Source organism: Thermobia domestica, chromosome 2 (assembly GCF_964235325.1).
Source record: "Thermobia domestica chromosome 2, izTheDome1.hap1.1, whole genome shotgun sequence".
NCBI lineage: Eukaryota > Metazoa > Arthropoda > Insecta > Zygentoma > Lepismatidae > Thermobia > Thermobia domestica.
This window is the reverse complement of record NC_137455.1, coordinates 41,185,756-41,198,273: the sequence shown is the minus strand read 5'-3', so window position 1 is coordinate 41,198,273 and position 12,518 is coordinate 41,185,756. Positions and strand designations below refer to the sequence as shown.

The following is a 12,518-nucleotide window of genomic DNA, read 5'->3' as shown; positions in this document are numbered from 1 at the left end:
CTTGTTCTGTCAGTGTGATTTCAAAAGATGCTACTGTGCTTTTAACTTCTTTGCTGACACTTGACACTATATGGCGTCATTCTTACTTATTGCTGTGTGCCATTGACGCAATTTGACGTCAAGATGTATTTACCATTGTAGACATTCTCTGTAAAATGGCACCGAGGCATTAGAGGTGTGCACGGATTCAGACCAAGCCCTCGGGCTTACGAAGCATGTATCACTTCGGGACTGGGCTGGAAAGTAAATTTTTAAATATATAACCATATTTCTCGGGCCTAACTGTAAATATACTGAACAACGACATTTATTGGACTGTTCATTCTGGAGAACTTTTAAAGCACAACTGCAAAATTAAACTTGTTTATTGCTGTAAATAAAAATACAATTTTTGCGTTAATTATTAAATTCCTGTAATTCTGGCTTATTTCGGGCTCAGTTGATTATAACACAAGCTCAGGCTGGGCTCGGTCCTAAATGCTAAAACATATTTCGGACTCACATTGTAAATCCACGTGCCGGGCCAGGTCCGGGCTAAAAATTCTGGCCCGTTCAGACCTCTATCAGGTATAGAACTTTTATACTCAGGTGACAAACAGTGTTGGCCTGGTCATTTTCTGTAGTGTGCTTGGTTTCCGTTAGATGTAGCTAGTTCGTTGCAAAAGGCTAAATATTGCAAAAGTGTAGGTGGCACATTAAGTTGGAGCACTGAAATCAAGGTGGCAGCGAAAGAGTTAAAGGCGCTTTTTTATTCTTGTTAGTGCTTATCACAATCGTTGTATCACTTAATGGCGTATTTAGGAGGGTGGCTATCTGGCTCAAGCCCCTCGAAATACATTTGCTATATGTAAAACTTCATTAAAATTTGTCAGCACTCAAAAGGAAAAATATAAGTGGTTATTCACGTGTTGTGCATAGCCCCCCCCCCCCGAAACAAAATCCTAAATACGCCACTGGTATCACTTGTTGAGTCACTGTGATTTTAAAGGATGCCGCTTTATTTTTGTCTCTGCTTATTACAATCAAATGTGCTCTGCATTTATTGTATTGGGAAAAACAGTTCGTCACTATACTATTTTCTCTGCTGCCAGTCGGACGTTGAAACAGTATCCTTAATCTGGCTCGGCTATTGACATTATTTTGATTTTAGTGTTTTGCTGTTTAAAATTATGTGTAGGCAGTACATAAGGAATCTCATAACCGCTGTTGGTTTTGATTGTTTGATTGGATTTTTTAAGGGTTTGTCGTTGCTTTTCAACACCAATGTTACAAGACTCGTGGGCCTACAGTTTAAAATGGAAGGAAAACTATCGCAATATATTTAAATTTTAAGGATCTCCCGCCGGGAATCGTACTCGCGACCACTATATCAAAGACGTGTGAGTTAGCAATAGACTATTCTGGCAGGGCAACTCGTTGACAGGAATCCGCTATTTAATTCATGTGTCTTCTATAATTGTCCTCATGGCCTTCGTAATCCAATACCTTCTAGGAAGTCCCAAAATTCGACTATCTGACCAATGACCAGTCCTAGCACAGATTGAGTTTCATGATTATTCTGTTATAACTTATATTGGAGCTATGCTTAAATTCATCCTATTTATTTATTTAGTTGGGGGCCGCGGTGGCTCAGTGGTAGAGCGTTCTCTGGTGCTTGGAGTCCCGGGTTCGATCCCAGCCCCCGCCAAGTGAACCTTGTGGTGGACAAACACCTCGTCCATGGGTTTTCTCGGGTTTCTCCCGTTTCCTCCCACTTTCTTCATTCCACCATTTTATTCATTACTCATCATCACCGTCTCCTTTAGCCTAACCGGCATAATCGTGGGACGTAAAACTCAAAGATTTCATTTTTTATTTATTTAGTTACAAACATGTACAGGTTAATATTAAGAGGAAATTTCATCCGTTGATATAAAATAAAGTGCTTTTCTCTATCTTTTCCACTACTGAAAACTTTGATTCGATATCTATCTCCAATCTATATATATAAAAATGAAAGTCACTATGTTTGTTACTTAATAACTCTTGAACCATCCAACCGATCTCGATCAAATTTTCAACATTCATGAGGTTCGGACCTCGGATGTTTTTTTATTATTTCACTTAACGTGCGACTTAGGGGAAGGAGGAGGTTGGAGATATATCAAAATGATCAAAAAATAACCGATATTAGTATCGAATCCATACTTTTCGGGATCGCTGAGATGAACAGTGACACTTCCAATGCCGTTTAAATCCAAAATCTGTCCCGCAGCTTGGGGGAGAAGAAAGGAGGATATATATGTATACAGGATGGTAGGTAACTCCACCGACAAACTTTGGGAGGTGATTCCTTATATGAAGTGAAAGAAAAAAGTTCTGATATACATAGGTCGAAAAACGTCTCATTTCAGAGTTATAAACCGCCGAAAATTCGAAAAATCATGTTTCGAAACGCCCTGCCTTAGAAACTATAGGACCTATAACAAGCGGTTTAAGGAATTACAAAGGAACTAGTATGTGAACTATCTAAATATCCACGTTCCTTTGTAATTCCTTAAACCGCTTCGGAACGGTCATTCATTGTTAAAATGGTTTTATTGTTGAGTTGGACGTCCAAACCTTTAACAGTGGAACTGTTTCAACAATGAAGAAAATTCTAAATGAAAAATCCGCACAGATTGTTGCCTTCAATAGATTATGAAGTTCCTTTTCTAAAAATTTGAAATCTTTAGGTTAAAATTTGTAAGAGAAATTGTAAATTTTCGTAAAAGGTAACAAATACATGAGAGATATGAAGACTGTAGTGACATCTATCGGCAAAACTTGTCCCTTTACACCAACCTTAAATGAATCTTGTAGCTGTCATAAAAAAAATCTTGAATCCCTACCATATTTTACCTTGTAAACATAGTCTTGAAAGGGACACACATTTTTTCTTTTTTTTTTTTCATCTTACAAGGAATCGAACAGTGCGTAACTTTCTGGGACGTCTTGCTTGCTACCTGCTATCGCCCTCCCGCTGACATAAAGGAAAAACCAGTTTCACCGCTTCCGAAACAACGGATTCTTTTGCACAGGGAGGGAAAGTGCGCCAAAATACACGTTTTTAATGAGGAGATTCACTGTTTGTCCACTAGAGTGCAGTGCTGCATGTGTGGAGACACCTTCTTGCTTTCAAGAAATTGTAACATCTAAATAGTAAATAGAAAGATCGGGTTGCAAGTTTTTTTTTTTTTTTTTTAATGACAGCTACAAGATTCATTTAACGTGGCAATGTGGCCTAAAAGGAAACCATCTGAAACATTGTACGTAACATAACATTTTTCTTTCCTCCATATGGGCAGCTCTCCAGCTAAGAACGCTATCTTGTCCATACTTTTCCCTATATTTCAATTTATTTAAATAAAGGGAGAGGTTTTTTTTTTTTACTTTGTGAATGGCTCTTAAAAACCATGTTTGACACTAACTTTTATTATTCTCACTTGCTCTTTGTCAAAGTACAGACATATGCACTTAACAAACACTCACCTGTAGATGGTACGATGCCTAGTTGCGATCTAGGAAGTCCTCTAAGCGCCGGATGCACCGTGGTCACCGGTCTTTGAGTGGATGCTGTTGTAGTCATGACAACCTGGGTAGGGGTGACTGTGGTGTTCACCTGCGAGAGAGCGGGCGAAGTGGGAGGGGATATGCTACCGTTACTAGAAGTTGTACTTCCGCCTCCACACTGGATCCCTCCATCACTTGCTTTCTGGCTATTCAGTAATTGCATCTCCCACATCTGTTCCTGGCGGATATCGTCGTTGTAATCCTGCCAAGAGAGAAAAGAAACCATACAATGTATTTAGAGCGCACGGCATCAAAACTTATACATTACAATAGAAAGTTTAATGTAAAATAAAATCAAAAGCATACTGCTTTCAAATGCACATGGTGTGCCAGTTTGTATTCCAAAGTACACATTCACACACACTATGAATTCCACTCTGCGTAAATTCCATTGTTCTTCGTTCAAATTTAGCTTTACTGTTCAGAACGGAGAAAATATTAGATTTGGACTTACAATTTAAGATGGAACCGAACCACCGAATTTTGATCACATTTCAACCATCTCCTACTGGGAATTGAGGCGGTGGATCAATGGTAAAGTGCTTACCTCCGGTACGTGGGGACACTGGTTCGATCCGCGGACAACTAAGTGTGTGGTGGGCAACATCGAGTCCGTGGGTTTTCTTCAGGTATCTACTTGAATTTCTTCCCACACTCTCATTCCACAGTTTCTTCTATTATCATTTAATTGCCTTAATCTTCCGTCTCCCTTAGCCTAAATGGCATAATTGTGGGACGTTAAACTAAAAGATTTCACTTCATTTTACTGGGAGTCGAACGCGGACCGCGCTAGCATCTAGACCACCAGGGACGAATCTCTAAGTTCAAGAACTCGTTTTCTGCTTAGTATATTAGCTACAATAAATAAAAAAACTCCCTAATATTACAGTTTAGGAATATAGGGTTTTGGCCTATAAGATATTTTTTCCCTTGTTGATATATAGCCAGCAACTGCCGTTTTGTTGACATTACTGTCCAACGTTCACAGTCTCTTAACCAGAAGTCCCACTTGGATATATTGGTTAACATACGTGCCTTTGGTACAGGATTCCAAGTGTGTTTCCCGTGCAACGCCATGTAGTTCAGATTGGATGTTACGCTATATTCATTTCTCAGATAGCCTGTTACAAACTATTTTGTGTCCGAGCAATGTTGTGTTTAGTGAACGTTTACCGAGGCCAGCTTAATGTACACTCATGTCCAAAATTATTGTCGCATGTCTATAGATATGTTGTTGCAGGAATATAATTTGATAACGAATTAGCCAGGTATTTCTGATAATGTTAGTATGTGTATAATCTGCAAAGACATGTATGTGGTAAATTTCATGTCAAAAGAGCAGTAAATAAGAACAATAAAACTTTCTCGTCCATTTAGCAACATTTTGTTCTATTCATTCTAATTTTCGTATTTCTAATTCTTTTTCTATAAAATTTACCACAAATATCCATTTCCCGATTATACACATAGTATCAGTATTAAAAATAACCTGCAAAATCATTATCAATATATATTCTTACAAGAAGACAGTTATAGATATACGACAATCATTTTGGGCACACTAGTGTACCAGACAAAACATGTCAACTCTTCGATATCTTGCATGTTATTTCCTTAAAATAATTGAAGCGCTTAGAGGATGAAGGTGTTATGTTACATTTTTTTAAACGTTGCATTTGGCGGGTCATGCACGTGTTATATGTTACTTATGCTACATAACAAATTATTTAGTGAGTCCTCGTCCCAGTGAAGAGATTTGGAAACGATGAAGGCGTTGTGTTAACGAACAAAGTTGTGAAAGTATTCAATTTGTTACATAACACCTTTATCATCAAACAGCTTCAATTGTTTTACGATTTTAAAAAATATTCTCTAGCTTGAAGTGGAGTAATGTTATTATTGTCTTAACTCAACTATTTTGTTAATGTTTTGTGTATTTATTTAGTGTAGTTATCATTTTGAGGTACCAGTTATTTGTAATTTTCTTTGTCAGGACATCCGAGTTTTAGGATGGAGAAGAATAAAAAAAAGTGTCGGCAGAGGAATAGATCAAGTCTATGTGAATTCGTTGTTCCTAAAGTAAACTTAGACGCAAGTAAATATCATGAGATGATTGATTGGTTCTCAGCGGACGTCACTAAGCCACTATTAACAAGAGAACTTTCTTCTAGCCAGATAGGAGAAAATATTAGAACGATGGCTACAACTTCTGAGGAAATTCGATATTTTCCGTGCCATATGCAAGCGGTGGAGAGATGATAAAACTAGCTACAGAAGCGTCAGGATCAGTGTGTAGAGCGGATCGAAGAGATAGCTTTATCAGAACAAAATTAGAGTTTCGAAAAAAAAAATGGAAAAATTTGACTCCAAACAGGACTATCAAATGCAAATGAGCCATAAAAAAAAAAGGCAAGTATGTGGGCGGGTGGAACTCGATTGTTAGTCATCTATTCGTGCTGGATTATGGGCTGTTTCGGAGTGTACAGCCCCGTGCCGAAACGAGCTAAGAGCTGCAAGGGAAGGTTTGCCAATATTTTTTATAACCTACTGTATATTTATAATGTGATTTGAAAACATCAATACTGATTATAATTTTAAGCCACTTACGAACATAATCGCATCTCACTTCTCTTGTGTTTTATTTTCAGCCTCACAAAGCTTCAGCATGAAAAAGAACCAAAGATTATAGCTGTGCAGCACAATTTTCTTTGTAGTGTTGAGCGAGTTGCATAGTCACAGCCATAAAAATATTCAAGTCCCATGAGGTAAGGGAAAGGGTTGATCAAAATAATCCAAATTTTGTGTGTAGACTACCACTAACACGAGGCAACTTTTTCCGCAACCCGACCAATCGAAGTAAAAAGAAAATTCGGCCCACTCTACTGAAAACGTTTATCTCTAACAAAAAATATTGCTTAAAAATTGCGATTGTTTCTCACTTGTTTTTAAATAATTTTGTATTCCGATAGATAGATGACAGTAATTCACATAAATATTTTTTTTTTCGTTTGTTGAGGTTTTTCTTCTAAAATAAAACAATTTAATTCCTGCTTATATGCTAATAACTTTAGTATATCTACGGATACCTAGAAATGATTCTTATAAATGTATATGCTGTTAACCATTGCGAACAATTTGAAGAAGAACCGCAACATATTTTACTATTTATAAATTTAGAACAAGCTTGCATTTTATGCATGCAACGTAAGTTTCTACCGAAGCTATACAATATATCCATCTTCTAAAACGAATGGAAAATTGAAGAGTTGAAACTCCATCCATCACGACTCTGGAATTCAATAAAGAAAAGAAATAATAAACACTTCTGACAAAAGTATATACATTTGTTTATTAACCCTTTGGGGATTTTATGGTACAATTTGTACCATACGCGTTTTTCATGGTGCATTGCTTTATTTCTCTTCTATTTGAGCTTTTTCGTCCGGTCTTTTTTTGTTTCTCAAGTCCAGAGGCATTGTAGAAGACATTACGTATGGTTTCAGACCTTCCTGCGTCCAGACATAGGAGGTGATGACGTCATAAGTCTAAAATTTATTTTTTCATTTATTAAGCCTATGTCCAATATTTTTGGCGGGCTTATTTTTGCATGTAGAAGATTGAAATTTTGCACAAACATTCAGTCCACCGAGTAGTATTTATCAGAGTTTTTTTTTCAGATTTCTGAGTTAAAACAGGGGGGGAACCAGAGGGGCAAATGGTTGAAAAAGGGATATTTTTACCCAAAAAATCCAGTTTTTCAGGATTTTCCCGCCTCACATACATGATGGGGTCACGTGAGTCATACCGTCTGAAAGGCAGTTCCATTTTGAAGAGAATGACGGTCGAATCATTACCCTAGGATAATTAGAGATGTCTCAGGGATTTTTTTAAAAAAATATACTTCTATATCAGGAAAAATGGGACATGGTCGGTATATTTTTTTTTTTTTTGGGCGGGCTTACTTTTGCACCTAGAAGATTGAAATTGTGCATAAACATTCAGCCTACCTAGTAGTATTTATCAGATTTCTTTCAGATCTCTGCATTAAAACAGGGGGTCCAGAGGGGAAAAAGTTGAAAAAGGGATTTTTAGACCCAAAAATCCCGTTTTTCGGAAATTTCCCGCCTTAGATACATGATGGATACATGTGAATGGTACCGCCTGAAAGGCAGTTCTATTCTGAAGAGAATGATGGGCGAAACATGACCCTAGGGTAATTAGGGATGTTTCGGGAATTTTTTTTCCCTGAGATCGTAGTGTTTTGTGGTAATTTGGGGCATTGTGGAATTCTTGATAACATTTCTCCCGCCGTTAGTACTCAAGATAGAAACTTGAAATTTGGCACACACATTTAGTATACCAAGTTCTGTTTATCAGATTTTTTTTAGATGGCTACGTTCACACAGGGCCGTTCCAGAGGGGGGGCAAAATGCGAGAAAAAAATTTTCCCTCCGAAATTTTCCATTTGACATCATTTTTCCCGCTTCTGGTATACGGTATGAGCATGCAAATGGTACCATTTGAAAGCCAGCTTTATTCTGAAGAGAATGAGGTATGAACCATGATCCTAGGATAAATAGTGACGATGCAGTAGCTGCTTGACTGAAAGTCTAAAAAATACCCCAAAAAACCCATAATCCGGACTGACCAGAGTATATACATTTGTTTATTAAAAACTAAATTACAGTGTAACGGTTTCGACAACTTAACGTTGTCTTCATCAGACACTAATTGAAAAGTTTTCAGTTAGTGTCTGATGAAGACAACGTTAAGTTGTCGAAACCGTTACACTGTAATTTAGTTTTTAATAAACAAATGTATATACTCTGATCAGAAGTGTTTATTATTTCTTCAAGAGTTTAAAATGTTGAGTATGAACCAAAGTTCGTAGTTTGAGAGGACTTTCCCAAATCTAGGGAAATTTCATAGGTAAATTCAGAAAAAAAGGGATTTTTTTAGATGAAACATTAAAAATCCAGAGAAATTGTCGCGTTGAGGTTGACCAATATAAATGCCTAAATTTTTGGCTGGTCTTTAGAAATAAACCAACACAATAGCAATTGTTTGTGTCTGTTCAAACTAGCATAATTGCATTCATTGTTGGCTGGGTGTGACGAAAAAGCAAACAAATAAACCAAATACGTGGTTGGCAACTCTTTTAATGTAGTAAAATTAATCTTACCACATAACTTCCGTCATAGGAATTGAACACTCAACAAACAAGGGAAAATTTGATAAGAAAAGGGGAAAATTTTGCGTCAGTCGAGGGAAATTTTCTTAAGGAAACCTACGGACGTTGGTAAGAAGGTAGGCAATGAGCAGAGTCGAATATATTAAACTTCGTAAATGTGTCATTTGTCAGCCCTATCTCACTAGTCGCCCATGTCTCACTTAAACTTAATTTTAAATTAGTTAAATTAATTAACAAAAATTAATTAATTGGTAACGCCCCGAAAAGGAAAAATTTTACACAGGATTTCTGTAATACACTAATCAATAAGCTACAATTCTACTTTTCATAAAGGAGTTTAAATTATACACTATCCAAGCAGGTACACATCTACAAAAGTTTGTTTGGAGAGAATCAAGGTAACGAAGGGAAGACCGACAGTACAAAACGCTGCCTCTATATAGTATTAAACCGGAGTTATTCCGCATCCAAAAGGGAGATAAGCAATTGTTAAGTACTGCCAGATTTTTCCTATATTCTCGGAAAACAAAATATAGAACTAGATCGTTTGGGTTAACTTCCGAAGTTGGTCATCCGTTTCTAGCAAAATTTCGAAAGTTTACCGGAAAGAAATTGATTATTTGCTTGTTTGTGTGCTTGATAATGTATAAGCAGAGCGAAAGTTGTGTTTATTTTCTTATATAAACAGTTCTAAACATGGAACTATTTGGCAAGCGGAGGGAACTACTTGGCGCAAGGTTACTTCGTGGTAGGATTATGAGAATGTAATGAAAATTTGTTTTGTCTATAGCTGGTGATAATCAGGAAAATGTATTAAAAGTAAGTAAAAGTCATGGATTAATAAATCTAAAAATAAATTATAGAAAATGCGATATGATAATAACTGTTAAGAAACATGGAGAAAGTTATACTCTTCAATGTAATGGTAATTAACATAACGAACATGGCGGTAAGGTTCTAGAACACAAGTCCCACTTCACATTAGCTGTAATAAAGACAAAAAACAACGTACCATGCGGTGCTCTAACCCGGCTTCACTCGCTAACGCTCGCTCGGCAATACTGTGTGAATTAAATATTAAAATTTGATGCACAAAGAAACCAATTATTGAGCTTTCAGTCAAAATCTAGGCGGACGACCAACTTCGGAATAAATGCTGATCGTTTTATAAAAAAACACCAGTGTGGATGAAGTGTAAAACCAAATCTTTATGATTCACCGATTACTTCTCTCCTAAAAAAGCATGTTTTATAAAGAAAGTACAAATATATATGGAGTTGTGAAATTTGGGAGTGGAGCACCTCATGAGTGAGACCTTGATACCAATATAAGCAGGGGTAAATGTGGATCTCAAAAGGTAGGGGGATGCATGACGTAACGCGGTTCCCTCTGCCTATCTTTGAGCATTGTAAAATTCTAGGAAGTGGAGGGACGCCAAAGATATTTTGGGAGTTGGGGGATGACGTTCCTTCCCGTTCCCCTTCAATCTTAACCCTGAATATAAGAAGGTCCCAAGCAAAACCATTTATGCAATTGCAAGAGTGTGTCCTGTAAGTTATTCTTGGGATAAGGGGCTGTGATTTTTTCACAGTGAGTGGACTTTGTACATATTAAAAGGAAACCGTAAGAATATGAAAGCATTAGTAAGTCAGCACAATTATTTATTTATTTATTTATTTATTTAGTTAGTTAGTTAGTTATTTCCTTCTAATTTTCGGTTTGCTGTATAATATAGGTCAAAATAGTGCTGAATTAAAAGTTTTGATTTAACAAATCACCAACTAAAATGTGGTTTAAAACAAATAATATTAATGTTCAAATCTAAATATATTCATGGCTCCGGATATAATTGTACATATAAGAGACTTTTTTATTTGAGATTGGTGTCTCTTTCAGTAGCAAGGCTAATATGAGACGTGGGCAAGGGCGCCGATTTTTCTGTAACTTTGGGTGGGAGGCATTCAGATATATGATTAGTTGCAGACAAGTGTCTAAGAAAGCATATATAAGAATTTTAAACCAAATTGAATTCAAATTATGCTAAATATTGTATATTCATAAAAAAAATACACATGAGCATGTAACAACACACATGGGCTTTGGAGGCGCCCGGACCTCCTAGGATCGGCGCCCTAGGACGTGAGCCTACAGCTTAAACATGGGATCCGAATCACATGAACTCCATCGGGTCTCCCATGTCAAAGGCGCGTAGGCTGTCCACATAGCCACGAAGGAGCTCCTTGCGTATCAAAGAATAAACGGCGAATGACCATTTAATTTTTTGAGTTAAATGTTTGTTTACCTTAAAATTACGGAAGAGCGAGCGTATGCGCAGGTGCGTTTACGTTGTATTATTGAAATCACTCTAGCGCATGCCCATCAATAATTCTAGCATTACATCACTGATTATAACCCTGGGAATCTTTCTAAAGCAGTTTGTTTTTCAGTTTATAATATTCAATATCACATATTGATTTGATGCTATGTTGACAGTAACGGAAATATTGTATGCTATAATCTATTCTGAGAACTTTTGACCACAGATTCACCAACATATTTCTTAAAAAAAAAAAAAAAATACGTTTTCTTGTGTTCCGCAAATTTTGCAAAAACTGAAACGGAATGAGGCTTCTTGTCTTTATAATAAACAGCAAAACACATTTATGTTTTGTGTCTTCACTATTTAAACAATTAAATTGGAAAAATATAGGATATAGTGCCCACGAGACAATATTTTGATCTTTTTGTCAAAATATGTCCAAGAAGTGGTCTCGTCTAGAAAAAATGTTCTGAATTTGGTCTTGTCTTGAAAAGTTATTCTGAAGGTGTTTTCGTTTCCAGAAGATGTCCTGAAAGTGGTCTTGTCTCGAAACGTATGTATAATATATATACAGGAAAATTTTCGCTTAATTTCGTATCTCCTCACAAAAATTCAATTTCGTCTTGTCTCGTCTCGGCAATACTAGCTATGGTTTAATTCATTCAATTATTCAACAATTAAATCTTCACAATACTTTTATATCTTTAAATTACCTGCATGTTAATTACATCTACTGGCCGTAGAGTAGGCAGTACGCGTAGCTGAACGATATGGCGTTACTATTTAAACTTAGAGTTACTTACAGAATGAGACGTTTTCCTTTTTATACAGGTTACTATTATTATTATTGAAATATTTTCAGTATTGTGCCGGTGCTGTGCCATCAGTTGTAGCTAAGAATAATCTCTAAAAATGCTCATAGAATAAAGTGACTATTGGGGATGGAACTGATGCACAACACGGTACTTAATAACTAAATTATGACTGAATTTAAATAAAATTCAAATGTTTCTAATTTTGAAAAATGACTAGTAGGGAAAAGGTGTGAGAGAGAGAAAGGTTATGATTAAAAGATAAAGGATGAGCACTAGCCTGATAGATCCATCGAGACTGGCATCGTCCTATTCATCTGGAATGATGAATGTTTTCCCTTGGAGCAGCCTGGATAGCTGGAGACAGTCAACACCTGGATCTCTATCCTGTTGATCTGCAAGGGGCGTCGATAATGCGTCTTTACGATGATGTCCTCCTACACCTTCATTCTACTAGTCTGTTGAAGCTTAATGAGTCTGAGGTGATAAACCAACAGAATGGTACTCTTGACTATGGAGCTAGTTGTTCTCCAACGGTGCGATCCGCTTCTCTCGTCGATCCTGCACCTATCCTAATCGTGCGTTGAATACCCCTTGTTGATGT

The 12,518-nt window shown here is 36.7% G+C and overlaps 1 protein-coding gene across 1 annotated transcript in view; it reads right to left on the bottom strand.

The window, feature by feature from the left end:
• Nucleotides 1-12,518, bottom strand: part of LOC145671501 (KH domain-containing, RNA-binding, signal transduction-associated protein 2-like) — a 1,003,314-nt gene that overhangs the window by 327,667 nt on the left and 663,129 nt on the right. The window contains exon 4 of the mRNA XM_081740691.1: nt 3,511-3,793. Coding sequence (XP_081596817.1) covers nt 3,511-3,793 — 283 coding nt within the window. The remainder of the gene's footprint in view (nt 1-3,510; nt 3,794-12,518) is intronic.